Here is a 20679-nt window from a genome sequence, read left to right on the forward strand (position 1 = left end):
TATTTATAAGTGTATACATTTGTCTATAAATGTATACATTTATAAATATATAATCTTTATTAACAATATATAAATGTATACATTTATAAATATATAAGGAAAAAAGGAAGAAGGAAAAAAGGAAAAATCAAATTATATTTCACTAATGGAGTGGCAGCAGACCCTATTTTTCGGAGCCCTCCGTACAGTTCCCTTTAATACTTGGTAAACGAAATGTCATAACTGTCACCTTAGAATTAAAATATGCTAATTGATTTCTATTTTATGTTACTGACATATGCTTTTTACAAAATACATTTGTCATATACTAATATGACAGGTATAGCCCTATATTTAACATTTAATTTTAATAAGTTTCATACTGCTAAACATTCAAATTTAGACATTTGAATGCAAAACTGACATCTACAGATCATGCATTTTCCTTACTTTCAATGTGGTGATCCCACTGAAATACTTCTTCCTGCAAATTGGCTCTTATGTTGTGTATGTTCTCAGCAATTAAAAAGAATATATTAACAATAACAATAATAACAATAATCAGTAACATCAATCATAAAAATTTGATTCATCATCATTGAGTCAAGTGACTAGTCTTTAACTTTCAAGTCCCACTTGAGTGTCAAGTTATTCATTTTTGTCAAGTCAAGTTGCAGGTCATCAAAAACGTCCAAGTCCAAGCCAGAATTACTGCATTAAAGTAATGTAATTGTCTGAGGTTCTCAGTCACCCAGATCATGGCAATTCTAAGTGCTATATTCTAGGCAACTGGACTTGTTTAAGTTTCTTGAAGACATTCACCTCTCATCCAAGAGACTTCTTCAAGAGGCCATGTCAAAATGACCTAAGAATGTCCCTAACAACTCTGAAACTCAGAGCTCACATGTGTCCTTTACGACTCTGTAAGGACACTCCCACACAGAGTTTTTCTTCAAGAAACATGTCTGGTTGCCTCCAATATAGCAATAAGCATAATTCATACAATATGTCATGTTGTGTTTTCATCCATTATGTTCATAAAAGCAGCGTTAAGTGATTTAAATAGCTCTATATTCCAACAGTAATCACTGTTGTAGAGTGTTTGGTCAGTAACACATGAGCTTGAGGAAAAATATTTATGTAATATTTGTATTACACAATAGCAAAGTAATCTTTTGTGAAATGAAGTAATCTGTTTTACAGATCTGTTCATCACATCTATGAGAAAACAGTATGACCCCACCAATTGTAGCCCTTTTGCACCAATTATTTTACTTTTTGTGAAGCAAAGGCCTACTGAATCAGTAGGTAAGGTGCTATATAATGTTTAACTCTTAATTTTGTTGCTGACTGAGAGCTTTGACCTCCAAGGGGACACAAGGACAGAGAAATGCTCATCCTATAAGGACAGGGCAGAGTACATAAAATATGTCATTTTAACAAAGACATATGCCACAGGGACATTGTGTCTTTAGTGTGGATTTGCATCAAAAGCAAGTATTTGAGAGATGCCTGTTATTCAAGGTAGTTGTGATTCTTTAAACTTGTCTTTGAGGTGTTGAAATAAATCAGCATAAGAATGACTGGCTGAATACAATAAGTGTTAAAAAATGAACTTCTTTTCCAGTAATCAGTATTGTGTTTTTTGTGTCTTATTTTCTTTGTCCATAGTCACCGCTGTGCTCTAAATCATTGACTTTCCCACAACACTATCTGATCTGTTACATGATGTAATAGTAATTAAGACGAAGTAATCAGTATCTGTAAAGTAACCAGCAACAAAATTTATCAAATAAATGCAGCAGAAAATGGAAATACTCAAGTAAACTCCCTCAAAATTTTACTTAAGTGCAGAACTTGAGCAGATCGTATATTTCATCAATTGTAACACTGGGATTTTCATTTTTGCTGCAAACGTATATAAGTCATAAACATCAGGTCTCCTTGATTACTAACAAACACTATATTGGCCCCTGAAAAAGCCATATGGGACGATCCCTATGGTGAGCACGCCTAAACAAACTACTGAAACAAGGGAAACTAATACAATTCATGGTGACATCCTATGAAACGCCCTTGGTTGCAAAAAGTGGGACGACAAACGAAGTGGAAAACAAATGCCAATGGTAAATCTGATGTATAAATATTTAGAAAATGCATCATAAACATGAGCAGGGAACCAAGAGTCTGTTGCGGAACATTTCCACGTCATTACAGCGAGACATAGGTAGCGCTTGAGAAATGAATGGGACGTTCGTGACCTCTGAGCGGGTCGCACCCATAACCGGCAGGTTTGCTTTTTAGCACCATGGTCAGCGACGCAGTTGCTAGGTAGCTTCCCTGTGTTTGTACCAGCGAGTTTGTGGAGGACGAGCAGCACCGAAACCGACATTAAACAAAGATCTGCAGGTGTACGAAACACAACTCGCAGCCGTGTTAAGACTTTAATTTTCGCTCGCAACTTCCTAAGAGTTTAAAATAATACGTGCTGACTTATAGTACACGCCCTGCAGTACACCACACGGTCACGTTGGTGCCAGTTTGGGAATGCAAACTTCAGCACTTCTCTCGGGTTCCCCCTCCTACGGAGTGAATGGTTTTGCCCATGGACTCGCTCCAGCACTCACAGCACACAAGAGGTCTACAAGATACTGATTTTTTTTGTCTGTCAACCAACGTCAGTCTTCAGTAGTAACGCCATTACACCACATAAACACTGTTATAATCTTGAAAATACTCTCGGGACTGGACGGTTTCCCTAAATAGAGCCAGTGTCTCCTTTAAAAAAAAAACGGCGACTGTGTCGTTCGGATGAGACCAGCAAAAGAGCTGCACTGCCAGTGCCTGGAATAAATAAGGTAACGTTAACGGCTACTCCGCTTTCGTCTCTCCATCCTTTGCTAGGGAGTGCGGCTAAGCTAACTGTAGAGTAGCCCAGGGTCATTGTGTTTCCTTTGAAATATTAGACGCTGTTTCATTCAGGTCTATATTTGTAATTTAATTTAGAAGCAGCAAGGAAATGAAAACGCCCTCATTCCCACGGCAGCTAAACGTTAACTTCGCTGTAGCGCCACATTTGATGTCAGCAAGTTGACTGAAAAGCAGCATTGCCAGATTGTTTCCCTGTTTGATCGTTCCACCTGACCTATGCAAGTGGCTAGCAGCCTGACGTTAGCTACTGCCTGCTAGCAGCTGTAATTACATAGCAATAATGCACCTGCCTGGGCTTTGTGACATTTAATTAGTAAGCTCAACCAATTTCCTGAAAACTCCCTAATATCCAAGATAATGCATGAGAGATTTAGGATCTGCATTTTACGCTAATCCTGAAACACAGTCAAGATCCGTAAAAGGGGATGGCCTGCTATCCTTCCAGTGATCTGGAAGATACCATATTGACTGCTGTGCTGTGATAGGCATAGGTCCCCTCGCTGCTTTCAGTAGCATAGCATTTTAGCTCAGGCTAGATATGAAAGTGCATTTAAGGATTTTCTCCTGTATTGCTGACGCTTAGCTGTGGATACTCAGAGCCTTGTTAATTATATAGAGATGTGGTGTTTGAAGAGCCATTTTATTTAGTCTGGTCTGTTTGTAGTCCAGTGTGCCACTTAGAGACCACATGCTGATATAGCACCCTGGAGATGACCATTCTCAACAGAGCAGATGGATTACATAATAATAACAGCATAACATATGAGTTCTTGGTGGCATCCTGCCTCCTGGACTTATCCCAGAGATAAGGCTATTAAAATGGATATGATATGTGTGTAATCTTTTATTTTCATGCAGGCTACAGCTGGCCTCCTGACGTTTTTTTCTGGATTAATAAAATATATTTGTTGCAATATTGCACTGACAACATTTGGGTGATTAGACTTGGTTGCTGCACGTTTGGGCTTTTCATTCACTCAAAAGAATGGACTTTTACATTGTTTATCATGGTTATGCTTTTAATGCTATGTGCACAGAGTTTTTAAACTAAATAGTGTATTAGGAAATCTACTTTACAGTAAACCCAGTAACAAGAGGAACTCTACTACACTGTAGTGCTTTTGAACAAACACTTTGTACACATTGTCACAGCTATAAGTTATTTGCTCCACTTTGTCTTACCTGGAATAAGGTCAGGCCGGATTGCAGTCGAAATAAATGTTTCAGAGCATTACAAAGGCAGTGGCTGAATTTTACATTTGACCATTATGCCTGTTTTTCTGTAGATTTCTGTCTGAAAAAGTCAAAGCTTAGCACGCAGCTGTTTGTTGGTGTATTTCAGTACCCTGTGGGCTGATAGCTCCCACACTTGTTCCTCCTCATATCTGGAAGAAGGCAGGAAGCCAGAGTTGGGTCACTGGTTCGAGCTAATTTTAGATCTGCAGGCAATTCTAAACCAGCTACTTTTCCTGTGAGAGTAGTCCGTAAACTCAGCTTTCATTTTTCCTGGGAGGACAATGTTGTTGTAGTGGCCAGATATGTAAAGATAGAAGTAGAACTTGTTTTCACAAAGGGGATCTTGCTATCATACTGTTATTTTTAAGACCATGATGATAATGTTGTGCCTTTTAAGAGTAAGAAAATGTCTAGTGACAGAGTCTATGCTACTTACAAGACAAAAGGCCCATTTTGTACTTGAAAATTCTTTTGTTTACATTTGCTTTTCAGTCAAGGATGCATAATTGTACAACATGTCTCATTCTCTGCCCTTTAAATGGTTATACATACCCTGAGGTCTCAGCACTGCTGTAATGGCAAGACCAAGACATGCTGCATGCACAGAAAAGAACCTGTGTCTACAAATCCTGCACTTTCAGCACAACGTTAGGCTAAGTGGTGATTCCCCAAGCCTCTTTATTGATTCTGTATTTGATGACTGCTTTCAAGATGTAGTTTTATGTAAGGCAGAAAAAACATAAAACAAACCCCTCGGGGATGCATTGCTGGTTGTTGAAGGGACTTGCGTTGTGACACCGCTTGTCATGAATAAATAGCCCCCTGCTTTTGTTCAGCTTTTCAGTTGGCACACTTCTTGTAAAGCTATTTGTGCTGTCTTTTTGGATTTGCTTGTGAAATAAAAGGGGGCACCGTATTTTTGAAGTGCCATTGTTATGATAGCAGGATAAAATCTGTTTGAAGATGAATTTCTACGTTTCTAATTTGAACGAGAACCACTTTACTTTCTGTTATTGTGTCCTAAATTATTTGTGTTGTAGACTAAACGCTGCAGACAACATATGTGTTTCCTAGAGAGAAACTTGACGTACAGTAACGTGACACACACATTAACAGCCTGTGCTCGATAATTAAGGGTACATTCTGCATAACAGTTCCCTGCAAAACAGACATGCATTTGTCATGCATAAAGAAGCTGTGAAACTAAGAGCGATGCAGCTGAGCAGCATGAAGAGCTGACTTTACAATGAAGCCTTTCTGTTTTGTGTGTGAGCTCAGCATCCCTGGGAGATCAGCCCATGCAACTCTGCTCTGCTGTGATTGTCCTCTGCCTCCCTCTGTTGGAGAAAAAGTTTAATTGCACCAGAGGATTAATACTGGACTTAGTGAGAGGGGTTTAGGTAAAGAATTTGTCATTAATACTTCACTGAGGGATTAGTTGTGATGATGCCAGTAGTCGAATATATGGTCAAGTAATGCTTACAAATATGTTCCCGTTGAATCGTCCAACATATTACAAAGAATAACCAGAAGGCTGAAAGAAACTACAGAGTGGGGAAAAAGGGATATCCAAGTACAACAGCTTACAGATGCTCCAGAACAATATGGTATGATATATATATGACAGAGTATACACTGTCTGTACTGTCTGTCTGAATATTGTGTCTTTTCTAACTGACTAGAGGGACGCACCAGTGGTGAGATGTTGTGTAAAGATTGAAAAAAAAATGCTTAAAAGCCTTATCACCCAGCTGTTCAAATGTTTAAATGCACCTACTCAGTGAAAAAAAAGTGCAAAAGTGCCAGTGTAAAATTGATGGAAAAAAACAGATAAACATCGGCCACTGCCATCTGTGAATGTGATCTTATTTGCAGATAGGTGAAAGCAGTCAACAAGGTGAATATCAGTACCAACATTAAGAATTGGTGAACCCCAACTAATTAGACAAGTAATCTTAAAGGGTATGACTCGAGACAGTGGTTTCTGATCTAAATCCAAACCTGTTTCACAAAAGCTACCAGTCACAGTAATCTAATCTGTTTGCCTGCATTGTAAATCCCACTCATATCATGTGAATGCAAGTAAAACTAGGCTATCTTGCAGTCGATTACCACCACTACTACTAACTCAAATGAGCAAAACATGGCTGAGCCTAGTTTTGCTTGGTCATCCATCAGTGCGATTAAAGCCTGAACTGTGGCCCTTGTAGGAGTCAGGCAAACACGCTTCAACATAAATCTGTGTTGACAGACACGTGAAGAGGAGCAACGAAATAAATTTAATCACATGATCATATATTTGAAAAATGAATTTTTATATGCTCATCTGCTTCACTTTCAGTTATTTGGGTAGCCTTAGTTTTGCACCCAAGATTACTGGAAAAATATCAGCGATTTGAAATGAAGATCTGAAACAGTGTTGTTTACAGCATTAATAAATGGGGATATAGAGCAACATTATAAATTATGTTTAATTTAGAGAGTGAACTATAGCGGAAAACAATCAAGATGTTGATATTCAATGTTAGTAAAACACAAAAAGATCAATAAAATAATATTTTTAGGATTATTATTCCTGCAATACTGTGCAGAATGATTAATATAACATCACAGCTCTTATATGTATTTTGTAGGTATTTAGTTGCATCACATATGACCATCAGATCCCCCACTGTTCCTGAGGGTTTACATGATACCAAGGTTCAGTGCTCCTGTAGAGACACAGTTCCCAGCCTCCTGTACAGATATCCAGCACACCACTGGGAGGTAGGGGCTGGTTGTCAACAGCATGGCTTGCCTCACTTTATCACTCCGACGCTTTGTTGTTACTCTCCCCCTCTGCGCTGATCTTATTCCTCCCCAGGATCAATGTCTTGTGCTTACCACAGGCAGACCAGAGGCTGACAGGGAAGACTGCCGATTGATCAAGTAATTCGATTGGACTGTTACCCATTCTCAATTGTTTGGAGGTTGCTGATCAAACCAATAGGTTTGGATTCAAGTCCGCCTGTGTGCATATTTTCTTATGTGTACACATGTACTCTTACAGATGTATCTGTAAGTGTACAAGTAGAAATGGGATTTCAAGCGTGTTCTCACCACTAGAGGCTACTGTTGATCTCTTTATGAATTGCAAAAGAGGCACCATAAGCCTGTGTATTGTAGATGTAGCTGTTGTATACTGTTTTACCTCTGATTTATAGTTGTATATGGTTAAAACTTTGACCATACCTTGTGCACCTGATACTCTGCATCCTTTCTTGAAACCACATGTCACTGGTTCTATATGTTAACAAATTGGGACCAGGTAAACCAAAGAGAAATATATGGTCATGGTCATATCTTATTTTATCTGAACAATTTGAAGGGAATTAAAAAAAATGATTATCCAACCATTTCAGATTTAATTTGTGAAGAAGAGGCAGGGGTTCTGAATCCTCAGTCCATAAGTATCAATCATTGTTGACTCAGAATAAAGCAGCTACACGCAGTATTTGACGTGCAAGGACCTGGGTAGCTGTAATTGTTCCAAGCATGCTGTAAATTTGGGAAACAATTTATGGCTTGCCAGTCCATTACTGGACACAGTCTCACAGTATCAGACCTGGAGGCTGTTTGGAGTCTCTAGTCCACCTGAATCTTGTGCTGTCTTTGAAAATATGACAAATTTAGCCCATAGTTACAAAAGGAGAACTTGCAAATATAGGTGAGTTGTCTGGTTAAAAACTAATATCACAACCTGTTCAGGCACAATTAACATCAATCATCAATTTTGAAATGCTGTGTCAACTGTTGCTTACTTAAGATAGCCTGTGATTTTACCATTTTCAAAAGGGTTGCTTGATATTGCTAAAAAAAATCCTATTGTGATTATTTTGACAAATATGGCCAAATCTGATATAATTTACAATTAGAGAGGAAAATGATTTTTGCATCACAATTTCGAGTTTCACAAAAAATATTAAAAGCATAATGTTTTTAATATAAATATGTTTGTTAGTGTCTGTACAGAAAAACATGTTTTATTACATCTGGAGAACAAGATTTTCCATATTACGATTATGATTATTTTTCAATTAACTCCGCAGCCCTAATTTGCACCATTAAACACAATATTGCATCAATGATATTTCTTTTTTGGGACAAGCTCCTCATCGTCCATGCTACTAGCTTTAACTCAATTTGGATTCCCAAGACTACACCACCCAAAGAAAGAGCCACAAGAAGTAATTAGTTACTTAGCCATAGTTGGCTACGTCACTCTTTTGGCTTGTTTACATAGCATGGATGTCAGTGAGGTTCTGTGAAGTTTGGAAACATAAGTAAGAGGACATTAAATACTACAGCATGTACGATTTGCCTTATTTAAGTTGAATAAGATGTTGGATGTCTTTGGGATTGATTATGATCTAAAATTGTCAGATCGCCCACTTGTACATGGAAAGCCCTCACAATGAAGACAGAGACTCGAGCACAGTCCCCCTTTGGCTGTGAGGCAGCAGTACTACTCACTGAGTCACTGAGCTGCCCCAGCCAGCAAAGAATTAAATGTGACAAGACATCTCAACAATAGTGTACTGCATCCAAAAGTGGTTTGAAGACACACAGTAGACCACAGCCAAACAATAACAGGATTTGGCTGATGACTGGTGTTAATTTCCCTCACTGTTCATAGCCTGAAGCATCCTTTTAACAAACCACTGTAAAGATGCCATCTGTTTGAGTGAAGTGACCTCTCAGCCATACAATGAAACCCAGCTGGCACAGACATGAGACACAGTGAGATGCTGCAAACCCTTAACTTGACAACCACATTAATATTTCACAATGGCTCTGCGGAATACCAATTAGTCCAGTGGACATCACACAGCTTTAGATTATTTCATTAGTAGTACTGCAGTGTCAGAGCTGTACAGAGTTCTCACTGAACTGTTACGCTCAGTGTCAGATGGACTGATGTAGCCTGTGATAGGCCTGTATGCCCCTGTTGCCGCTGCTTTACATCAAAAGCATGTCCAATGCACTGCAGTCCATTGAAAAAATACACACAGATCCACAGTAAGGGGCAGTCCACCTGCTACTACTGTTCTGCTGCTGTAAAATATTTTTTTCTTCTTCTCTACAGGCATTCCTATCCATCCCTCTGTCCACCCCCCCCCCCCTCCCTGTCTCCTCTCGGGGCTGTAAATAAGCTGGGACTGTGCAAACCCTTGAGAGACCCTTCCCCTCCCGCTCTTCCCCCACCACTGCTACCCACTTCCTAACTCCACAGCCCACTCAGACTTTGCTGCTGCTCTTTATGCTGCTGAAAGGCGCCAGGGAGATGCTCAGATGATCCATTGGGCCATCCTCAACCACATCGTCCATACAGCCCAAGACAGGGAAGACTAACTAGTGCGAGTGTGAGAGAGCCCTTGGAGGGTGCTGAGAGTACCCTGTGAGGCCCACCCGCCCCGCCAAGCCTGGCAGAAAGCTTGGCTTGCCCCCTCAGTGCTGCAGCTCCTGAGATGCCCTCCCCTCCCAATGAAGGAGGTGAGTAAGAGAGGTCCAATGCTTTGCGGGGACAGGATTATTCTGTTAGATGTTGTACACACACTGTGGCATATAAAACACACACACACCTGGCCACCTGCTCATATACAGCCTGCCTGCACAGTCAGTACGATTCTCTCCTGCGCAGAGCCCACACTCTTGCACAAACATGCAGACACACACGCACATGCACACATGCAAACACACACACACACACACACACACACACAAACACACACGCACACACAGATTATGATAAAAGGATCATGATGCATGCAGCTATAACAAACTAGACGCCTAATTCATTTACACCCTGGCTCCATAAACAAACCCCACTAAATCCCCTGTAGAAATGAGGAAAATATATTACAATACGCTTGCTCCCCTCCCAGTCCAGAGCACAAGCTGTGACTGTATCTAGTTTTGTTGTATGCTGTCTCCTCCTCCTCCTCCTCCAGAGGATCAAGGAGCGTCCCCCGTGAACGGGCCATCTGTGGGCTCCTACCAGAGCAGTGGGAAGAGGAAGGTGCGCACCAAAAAGAAGAAAGGCACCATCACAGCCAATGTTGCTGGCACCAAATACGAGATTGGTACGGTAACCTTTTACTAATGACATTAAAACACTTTGAAAGTTACAGTAATTACAACTACAGATACAAATGATCAGCAAAGATTGAGGACACAATGATTAAAATGAGGCTTGAAAAGGAGCTAAAACTGGCATATATACTCAACAGAAATGTAACTCTTTACAGAGAAGACACCTTTTGATCAAAGAGTTTGTCTTAATCAAAGAATTCGCCTCTTTTCATCCTTTGTGTAGGATGAAAAGAGGCTTTCTTTGAGATGGCTGATGAAATCTTTTCATTGATGTGCCCGCACATTATCTCAGTATTGATGTTTTCTGTTGAAAAACATGCCTGAAATGGTTCCAGTTTCAGTTGTTGTATTAGTATTACTTTAGGTATTCCTTACTTCTTACGTAGAAGGATTCACGATTAAGATGAAAGGGGCACTATGTAGTTTGGCTTTACAACATAAATGGTAAAAACACAAAAACAGAGATATTTTTCTCGTAACTGAATAAACAACTGTTCTCTGAGGACAAAGAAGTCCCCAGAACACTGTTTGAAGCCAGGAAGGTGGCAGGGTCCGCCACATATAAACAAAGTAAAACAATATGAAATGTTGTTGTCCTTTAAGGTCAGTTTGCTTATTCAGTTTGTTTAGTCATGGAAATGAAGAGTGTTTGTTTATGTAGTTTGTTTAGGCATAACAAAATTAGTCAGTGAAAAGCTCTCGCTTCTGATCAAAATGTCATCCACAAAATGACATAGTCATTTATGCACACATGGTAAGATCATGGTCTTGTCTGGTGAACTTATTTTGTGTCAAATCTACATACAGTGAATTTAGAATAAAACAAAAGCCTCAGATTACAAGCTTCCATATGTACATTTTGATTGTATTAAAATTTCATGAGTCAGCAAGACCAACAATGCAGGTGGCCCTGTCGTTAGGATTAATGCACTGTGACACAGTGAACTGCGTAATCATTTTGGAAAGAGCCCTTAGTATGGCATGGCCGCTTCCTCAAAACACAGCAAAATCCGATCATAATGTTGTCTCAACATTAAAATCAGATTTGCTCTCTTGGATTGTTTTAGTTTGTTGTTTAATGTTGCAAATGAAACCTAATAGAGTTGCAGTACAGCCAAACAGTTCACACGGAGACAGCTCGGCCTTACATACATACATACATAAATCTTTATTGAGGTAATTTAACTTGGCAGTGAGGTTTTTTTTTTTGAGGAGGGCCAAAAGAGCACAGTAAGCACTCCGCACATGTTCAGTATATTGTGTGGTATCGCAGCTCTCAGGGGGTGAACTACAACCCAGGAAACTAAGGAGTCAGCAGCAGCAAGTACAAGTTGGGGGCTGCTGGGATCCTGGATGTAGATGGGAGTCTAGCTGTGAGTCAGTTTTCTCGCTGTGACGAGACTCTCACTGTGGCCATTCTGAGGTTAGTGCGGGGCTATTTTGAAGGAAAATTAACACAAAGGGCCAGATGGATGACTCGTTTTTGCTGTTAGCTTTTTTGCAGCTGTCTTTTTTTGTTTCAGAATTGATAGTATTACAGGTAAAGGTTAAAGTTGAAGAAATTATGCTCACTGAGAAGGGAATGCAAACGCTGGCCCTAAGGATGTCTGTTGGGTAAGATTGATTATAGTTATAAAGACCAAACTGGTATCTGTAAACCCTCCATGTTCCAGTTAGCAAAACACGCGACGTTATCAGATGGATGAAGTTACATCGGAAACACCTTTTTCCCATTCAACTGCCATCATGCAACATTAGGCAAGCCTCTTCCAGGTTTGCTAAGGCTTTCGAGAAATTAATTAATACCTCGTTTCGTTAGGGCATATGAATTTTTCATTACTCACTGAATAATGAATAGTTGTCGGATTAATGTCCAAATGGGCTTGCCACCTATCTCTCATACTATGGGGTTTCCAGTGGGATTTGAATGCATTACAGACAATTAATTTATCTTTCTGAAGAGAGGCATTACGATTGGCTGCTCTGCAACTATTCCATGAACGGTAGATATGGCTGTGAGATCTATCATCTCCAGAAGTCATTTCTCTCTTAATGTATGCAAAAACAGAGTTTAAGCCTAGCAAAATGTGTGTGAGTGAAACATTGATCTTTAAAGTAGAAATATTTGATTGTGAGTCAGAGTTATATCGTGCTTTCATACATTATTGATATGGCTTAATGAGTGGATAATGTTTATTTATATGATGAATAAAATGTAATGTGAGTGTTTTTCCCCAGTTCGTATAGCCATCAATGAGATGGACTTCATAAAGACCCGAGATGAGGACGAGACTGCCAACCTCATCTGGAATGACTCGGCCGTGCAGCATGAGAAAATCGCTGAGCTCAGGAACTATCAGGTACACCGCATGGCGACCGTGTCAAGTCAGCACACTGTGTGTAGAAGCCTAGAGGTTAGAGACGAGAGCTTAAGAATAAGGCTGTCAGATCCAATTGCTGCACAGGACAGGAAAATCTGGATCTTAACCTTAACAGTATGCTCCAATAAAGCTGCTCAGTCACCAGCAGCCAAAGACCATGATACTGATAAGCTGCCAGTGGATGTGTGTAAGTGGAAATGAAAAGTCTTGACCAAGCAGATCTGAAAAAGATCATGTGTTCCGCATACTTAAGAGGTAAACCAAATGTTAAAACCAAAATAACCTGCCTCCAATAGCACTAGTTGGTAAGGCGAGAAGGGATTTCTCCCCCCAAGGATTCCTTAAGGGAAAAGGTGAACGAGATGCTTCCGAAGTTAAATGCTGCAGTGCAGCAGGAGAAAGGGATTTAAAGGATGAAATGAACATGAAGGCTACTTTAACTCTCCTATGCTTGGAGAATTTTAATGAAATGATTTTCCTAGTTGGAGCTGAATAAACATGACATAGTTTTTCTGCAGATTTTTGTAACTTCTTACAGCACAAAGCATTCCCCAGAAACAGCTTTTGGTGCTATTGTAGAATGAACAAAATACTAGATAACTGTGATGTTAAATTAAATTAGAATTGTAACAGTTGTATTGGGAGAACATCAATTTAACCTGAGGTTAAACTGTTACCAGATATTGTTGTGGTATTACTGACATACTGCTGACTTACTGCACATGCCTACAATGTGGTAAGCTAGTAATTAAAAAAATAACTTATCTTGGGGCGCCGCTTAGCTCAGTTGGTTGCGTGCGCGTCCCATGTGCTGATGCTCTGCAGTGGATCTGGGTTTGACTCCTGGCCCGGGTCTCTTTGCTGCACGTCACTCCCCTCCCTTACCCTGTTTCCTGTCACTCTCTTCAAGCTGTACTGTCAATAAAGCCAGAAAGGCCAAAAAAAAATTAAAAATAATAACTTATCTTTCTAATTGACACTTAAAATTAAAAAAATGATCACCCTGATGCCTATTAGTCTTACCAAACAGTTAAAACAACACAGTGCAGACCAGCAAAGAAGACTGGGTTATTGCAACATTGTTTTGTTTTTTTATCAAGTTTTAGAAAGAAAGTGAACAAACACAGACACACACTGGCTTTACGGGATGCAGTTCAACATCACATATGTAATGGCTGTAAAATTGTCAGGTGTTAAGGGTTACTCTGCCGTTTTCCGAGGAAAACACTGTTGCAACAACATTTGTATATTGCTTACTCACTGTTAGCACTACCTGTTGACATTATACGGAAAATATTGCATGACCGTACAATGTATATAAATGGAACAGTTTCCATCAAGACCGTTGCTCAGGTTCCTCAATCTAATTAAGGCAAATTATTTTTTGTGTAATGTGGTATCTCTGGCTCCAACTTCACCACCACATCCAGGGCTTATTGGGTGTTTTCACACTACCCTGGCTAACATTTTTCTTTTTGTCTCCAGTGGAGGTTATGAATTCTGATAATATAAGAAAAAAAGAGATTAGAGTGAATGGAAAGTTGATGTTATATTGAGGAATTTGGGAAAGATGGAGTGGGGGAAAAAAGGGAGAGTGAAGATTATTCATATGGAAGAAGAACTATTGTGCTTTTTCATTTTTTCTCTTGCCTTCAATGTGTTCTTGTACACACTCATTCCACAGAAAAGACTGCCTTTAATTCTGTGAATTTGAATTTGACACCATGTCACCATTTCACACATTTACATAATTTAAGACTTGATGCTAGTTCATAACAATTGATTTAGCACCGATGCTCTGTTGTTGTTAGTGGTGCTAGCTCTGGCGTGTCTGAGGTCTGAGCTGACCAATCAAAGGGGGTTGGGTGGGCGGGGTGGGACCTTAAAGAGACAGGAGCGAAAACAGAGCGTTTCGGACAGAGTGGGAATAAAATGCTGCAGCACTGTACAGTATGAGGAAATTGATGTGTTTTTTTTACCATTACAGCATGTAAACCTATTTTAGTACTAACCAAAAATGAGTGGAACATGTCTCCTTTAAGTAAAACAATTTTAAGAATGACCAAGAATGTAAAGAAAGGAAAAAAGTGTACCTACTGTGCCTTTTTCAGACCCTGGGAGGTAAGAGAGAGACATGAGAGAGGAGATAGGAAAGTGGGGTGGACAGAGTGAGAGGGAACAACAGAGCTTACACTCACAGAGACTGATGAGAAGACTGTCAGGTAGACTGACAAGTTGTGAACAGCATGGGGTGGGGGTCAGGTTTCAGATGTCACTGGTGATGTTGACAAGACTGGCCTAAACAACAAGGGTTTCTCTTAGTTCTGTGCACTAACCTGAGAGTGATCTTACCTCTATCTGACCTCCACGTCCTGCTGAGTGAACTTGCTGCTGCTGCTTCAAGCGTTAGCCATCAATCTTCCCGAGTGCTTATTTGATTATACTGGGCACTAATGATTGATTAAATCACAAGCTACTCAGAGCACGGCTTGTTAGGACAGGGGCAGCAAGAGTTCAGCTCAGTAGATTGAATATTGAAAATACTGTAACAGCTTAACATGTAGCAATGCAGCTAATGTGTCACATGGAATTAGTGATTTGCTGTCGGTTGTTTTCACTTATTCTTCCGCACTGCTGTGGTGTTCCATGAGATTTCTCAGTAGAAAAGTAGAAGTCCCTCAACAATTGGTTTTGATTTCCCCTCACAAGCCACGTCGTCTCACGGCATTGGCATAATTGTGCAATCTCTTCCGAATCCCTAATTATGTCTGTCTCGTTTGGATAATAATCACAGGATCCTTTTACACTGCTTTCTTTTTTTCCATCCTCTCCTCTCTCTCTCTCTCCCTCTTTTAATTTTTCCCTCTTTTCCGTTTAGTGATGTACTGTGAGAGTTTGCTGTCAAGTTTCAGTTCATACGAGCCTAATTAACGCCCCTGTTCAGGCTCATTTGGTCAAAGAATACAGAAAACCCAGAGTTTTCCCTTTACCCCCCACCCCCCTTTCGGCACATTCAAAGCAATTCATTCAACTGTCACTGCAGGAGCTTGCGATGCAGAACCAATTACCTCGGCCCCTCGGAGTTGAGATTGATCGTCTTTTTTTTTTCTCGCCTCTCCCCTCCCCAACCTTTAAATAGTATTAAAAAAACAGGATAAACTAAATAAGGGTTGAGAAAGGTCTCAGCGTCACCTTTTTGTTTTGAGTCCGTAATTGGGCATAAATGTCAGAACATTGTAAGCTCACTTCAGGTTGCTGCCTTTAATGTGCTCATTTTTATGAAGGGGTGGGGGTGGAATTGAGTGGCGTAATGACCATAACAACATTATTATGTCTGCTTGTCCCTCTGCAGAGAATTAACCACTTCCCTGGCATGGGCGAAATCTGCCGCAAAGACTGCCTCGCAAGAAACATGTCCAAGTAAGTATTCTCTCTTTAAACACACAACAGCACTTTGGTTCAGTTGCAGATGTGCAAAAACAAGAGTTTTTCAAAGCTGAGTTTTCAGCCAGCTAGTTCTTTAAGAAGTTACAACTGAGTAGTTGTGGCCAAAAAAAGTGGAAGAAACTGCTGTAAAAGCACACAATTCATTTTTACTCTAATAAAAATGTAAAAGTACATCAGATGATTCTAAAAGTGTGAAATGTTTTCAAGTTACCCCCACACAATCTGTTTCTTTGTTTCTCCAGAATGATCAAGTGCCAGCCTCAAGAGTACAGCTTCATACCCAAAACCTGGATCTTCCCTGCCGAGTACACTCAGTTCCAGAACTACGTCAAGGAGCTACGCAGGAAACGCAAGCAGAAGACCTTTATCGTAAAACCCGCCAATGGAGCCATGGGTCATGGGTAGGTCAGAGGCTGGCAAGTGCCCCAAGCCAATCTAAGTAAGAGGGAGCAAGGGCTAAGAGTGACTAAAGCAGAAAGCAAGAGAGTGAGCGAGTGGAGGAGGAAATTAGAAGTAGAGCTAGTAGGGGACGGGTACAAACAAAACAAGGCAATAAGAGGTTTGTGACCCTGACATGGGTGTCTGTGGAAATAGCGTTATGGCTGGGACCAGACTGAGTATTTGAGCTGAGAGGGTGTAGTGAATCTCATTGTTGGCCTCATTGTCCTCGATGGCCACACTCTCCATAAATCAGAGGTTATCGCTACCAGTGGAGGACACACACACACACACACAAACGTGTGGTCCCTGGCAGTTACTGTAGTTCCTTCCCTGAAGGTCTCTGCATGTGATTATTGGATTCCTTTATGAGGCACCATCAGCAGAGACCAGTCAGACTAGAAAATGGACCAAGATGGCTGCTGCAGGGGGACTCGGTCTCTCACTAGCATCTCTTGATCAAAAGATGAGCAGGCTGAACGTGATTCCTAGCTTTTCCTTTCCTAGCTGCAGTCAGTTTGAGTGAGAGCCAGTCTTAGGTTGTGATGTTCCATTTTTTATGGTATGTTTCACTAGCATTACAGTAGCAGTCGTAACGTAGTGGGTAATGTAAAGCATTGTGACTTTGTGGTCTCTCTACTCCTGCACTGTCAACTGTCTTGATTTTGTTTCCATGTCAGAATAATTGATTTATTGGTAATGTTTTGAGTCTGTAGTGATCAGTGTTCTGTTTTGAATTATATTTTAAGGTGTAACAATATTCTGTCCCTGTAATGTGTGAAACTATGTGTGGACAAAATATTGCAAGCCAAAATTTACTAGAGTTGAACTGAATTACACAGTGTTGAACATAGTAATCTGGCTTAGTGTGGGGATGGTATTGATTTCAAAGCTTCTTTGCTTTGAGAACAGCCAGCTGAGCTGATTTGGTCATCTAGTAAGAGAGCTGCTGGCTTTAGTAGGAGGTGAGTGGGAGGAGATCCTGGGGCAAAGCCATGACACCCTGGAGAAATGACATCTCCTTCCCAGCAGGAGTTGATGGGAATTAGGAAGCACCCTGGGGATGTTTGGGCTTTTCTACTCTTTTGCCATCACAACACTAACCAGGACAAGTGCCTTAGAAAATAGATGGATGCAACAGTTCAATTCATTTTCAATGGTGAAGTGGTGAAGAACACAAGTATCCTAAATTGTTTTCTAAAATAATCTCAGGAATTTATTCTAATGTTCTATGTATGAGCCCATCCAACGCGTTCGCATTTAAAACAGAATTCTCTTGATCTATGATGTGACCTTTGTGCAGGTCAATGACAAAACTAAAATAAAGTGAGCATGCAAAGTTCAAAGATTCAAGTGTGGTTGGTTTTGCAAATGATTCTGTTTCATAAACTCAAAGATGAACTAAAAGAAAGGTCAAACTGTGAATATTATGATTTGGCTAAAATATAGGGCCTTCTAAAATAATTTGCTTTTGCTTTGTACATAGCTCTCTTGAGCACTTCAAAATATGTTAAAACTTCTAATCTTGTGTTAATTATTCCTATTGCTTCTTGTTCTTGAAAACATGATCCCTGAAGTGCATGTATGAAGAAGTGAATGAATGGAGTGCATTCATCACTGGCACCAATAGGTGGGGATATTGAAGTACAAATAGCTCAGTGTGCTTCACCTCTCCCTCAAATTCTCTTTGAATTTGTCCTTTCTGGTATAATGTGAGCATTACTTATAACTCTGTGCTGCACTAAGCCCTTATTTATTAAAGAATAAAAGGCAGCAAAGGCTGAATTATTGCAATACATTAAGAATATGAAAGATGATGAGTTTAGCTCGTCCACTCAATGGCGGGCGGCTCACAAGATTAGATTTTTCTCTGTTTTTTTGTGCGTGGTGTGACGCGGCAGGAAATTAAGTTATATCTATCCCGTGTAATTTATTTTTCCGTCGGCCAACTAAATGAAGTTATTGTTTGTGTCTGAAGCTCAGCTTGTTATAAGGGAAACAAAATAAAAGCGCGTGCCGGGCTTAAAAAGGCGAGATCCCCCTCCGGTGCCAAATTAAATAGGCAGGGGAGAGTGGGCCGTGATTATCTGACACCACAGCTCATCAATCATGTCGTCTTCTCCTCAGCTACTCCTCCTCGACTAACTAACACCGTTAACCCTGTCCTCATCATTCAGCTTGCTGTCTGCCTGTTAGGAGGGCCCCTCACATCGTCGGTCAAGCTCCTGTCAACTTCTCTCTGTTTTTATTCTGTTCAAATACTGTGATAAGCAGGCCAGAGGGGTGCTCGTCTATAAATACTGCAGTAGTTTGTGTTGCCAGGAGCTCATGGTGACAGATAAAGTAACAACTACATCATACTAAAGCAGATCTGCAAACCACTGAAGGCAGGACTGCAGTGAAAGGATCCCCGTCTGCATTCACACTTTAAGCTCATCAACAATGCGCTCACGTTTTTGCATCTCAGTTAAGCAATAACTAATAAAACAAAAAATAATGAATCAAAGTATACTGCACTGCTCCCAAGATACTGTATGTTATGGCTTTGATTATAGAAGCCACAAAGCAGAACGATGTTTGCCCTCTGGTGGCGTGGTTCCACAATATCTCAATACCTCAAACTGTACTTTGTGAACAATCAAGTCTTAACATCCCGGCCAAGTACTTTGTTTGTGTGTGTGGTGTGCCTGTGCACATGTGTATAACAAGCCCTTCCAGCCTGGGCATGTAAGCAATTTAAGCAAAGTCTGCCTTAACTATGAGTGATGGTGATATAGGTCAGTTGTGATGCTTGAACATAGTGGGAGATTGTTTAACAGTGACCCCTCAACCTCACTACACACAAGCATACACCCACACACTTTTGCATTCACAACGTTTTGAAAGTATTGCCCCTCACCCTTGCGTGCACGGCCACATGGACGCACACAAACTAACACAAGTCATTCTTGAATCCAGCTAGCAATGGCCTGCGTATTATAAGGTCTGAGTGCCAGTGACATGAGACCAAAGCAAATGAATTAGAGTGAAGGCTGAAACGGAGGACAACGTCTGCTCCTATTAACCTGCGCACAGCTAAAAGACCCTGCTACAGCATTTGATGAACTGTGCCGTTCAGACAGAGCAGGGCTGGAATTCAGAAAATCACAACATTCTCCAGATGCTCACACAATATTTTCCAGACAAACCATTGTTTGTGTTGTACCTGTGCATTTTTTGTACGTTTATTTTTCCACTGTTTTATTTAGATGTCCAGGTAATGAGCAGAGTAACAAAGTTTCTGGATCGTTCGATGCATCACAGAGCCAAACAGCTTGTCCTGCTTAACTAGAGCTGAGGCAGGCTGAGTATGCTTACTTATATACAATTTCAGGGAAGGTTCTGAAGCAATGGAAGGTCACATGAATACCATCAGGGCACTATGGCTCTGACCATTTCACTCCTAAGGGTTTTCAACATAGATATAAAATCTGTTGCTTTGAAAAACAGAAACGGGGCAAAACTTAATCTTGCACTGTGAAGATTGAAAGTATTAGCAGAAGAAACAGATGTGGCACCCCAGAAATATGCCCCCAACTTTTCCAAATGACTTTGAAATGAAATATTGTGTTGAAACACATTAAATCTGTATACTGTTTGGCTGAAATTTTTGTGCTTCAACACGTATATGAAGACAGTGCCAGTGTCATCAGTCATGTTCATGATCCCTGCTATGCTCCCATCTATCATTTTTTTAATTATCTTTTTTGTCTTTACCATGCCATATTTTATTATGCTGGTGACGACACCCCAATTTCCCCCCCAAGGATTAATAAAGTTTCTGTCTATCCAGGATCTCGCTTATCCGTAACTGTGAGAAGCTGCCAGCCCAGGAGCACTTTATCGTTCAGGAGTACCTGGACAAGCCCTTTCTGATGGAGGGCTACAAGTTTGACCTGCGCATCTACATCCTTGTCACTTCCTGCGACCCACTTCGCATTTTTCTCTACAATGATGGCCTGGTTCGCATGGGCACAGAGAAGTACCATGCACCCAGTGAGGCCAACCTGGTGAGTATGAATAATAATGGTAATAGCCTTTATTTGTGTAGCAGTTTTTATAACAGTGCTTCACAGAGGCTGCACTTACCTACCTT

General features: G+C 40.5%; 1 protein-coding gene across 5 annotated transcripts in view; it reads left to right on the forward strand.

Moving 5' to 3' along the window:
- Positions 1 to 2546: 2546 nt before the first annotated feature.
- Positions 2547 to 20679, forward strand: part of ttll7 (tubulin tyrosine ligase-like family, member 7) — a 73596-nt gene continuing 55463 nt past the window's right edge. For 2 of the 5 annotated variants that reach the window (XR_005077881.1, XM_037115520.1), the window contains exons 1-7: positions 2550 to 2837; positions 9272 to 9678; positions 10137 to 10268; positions 12517 to 12638; positions 16012 to 16079; positions 16349 to 16507; positions 20377 to 20593. Coding sequence is in view for 4 of the 5 variants with exons in the window: in XM_037115520.1 (XP_036971415.1) it covers positions 9654 to 9678; positions 10137 to 10268; positions 12517 to 12638; positions 16012 to 16079; positions 16349 to 16507; positions 20377 to 20593 (723 nt within the window). In the remaining variant the exon portion in view is untranslated. Of the gene's footprint in view, positions 2838 to 9271; positions 9679 to 10136; positions 10269 to 12516; positions 12639 to 16011; positions 16080 to 16348; positions 16508 to 20376; positions 20594 to 20679 lie in introns of all 5 variants that reach the window. The other 3 variants (XM_037115521.1, XM_037115524.1, XM_037115522.1) reach the window with 3 other exon arrangements.

Source organism: Acanthopagrus latus, chromosome 11, assembly GCF_904848185.1.
Source record: "Acanthopagrus latus isolate v.2019 chromosome 11, fAcaLat1.1, whole genome shotgun sequence".
Classification (NCBI taxonomy): domain Eukaryota; kingdom Metazoa; phylum Chordata; class Actinopteri; order Spariformes; family Sparidae; genus Acanthopagrus; species Acanthopagrus latus.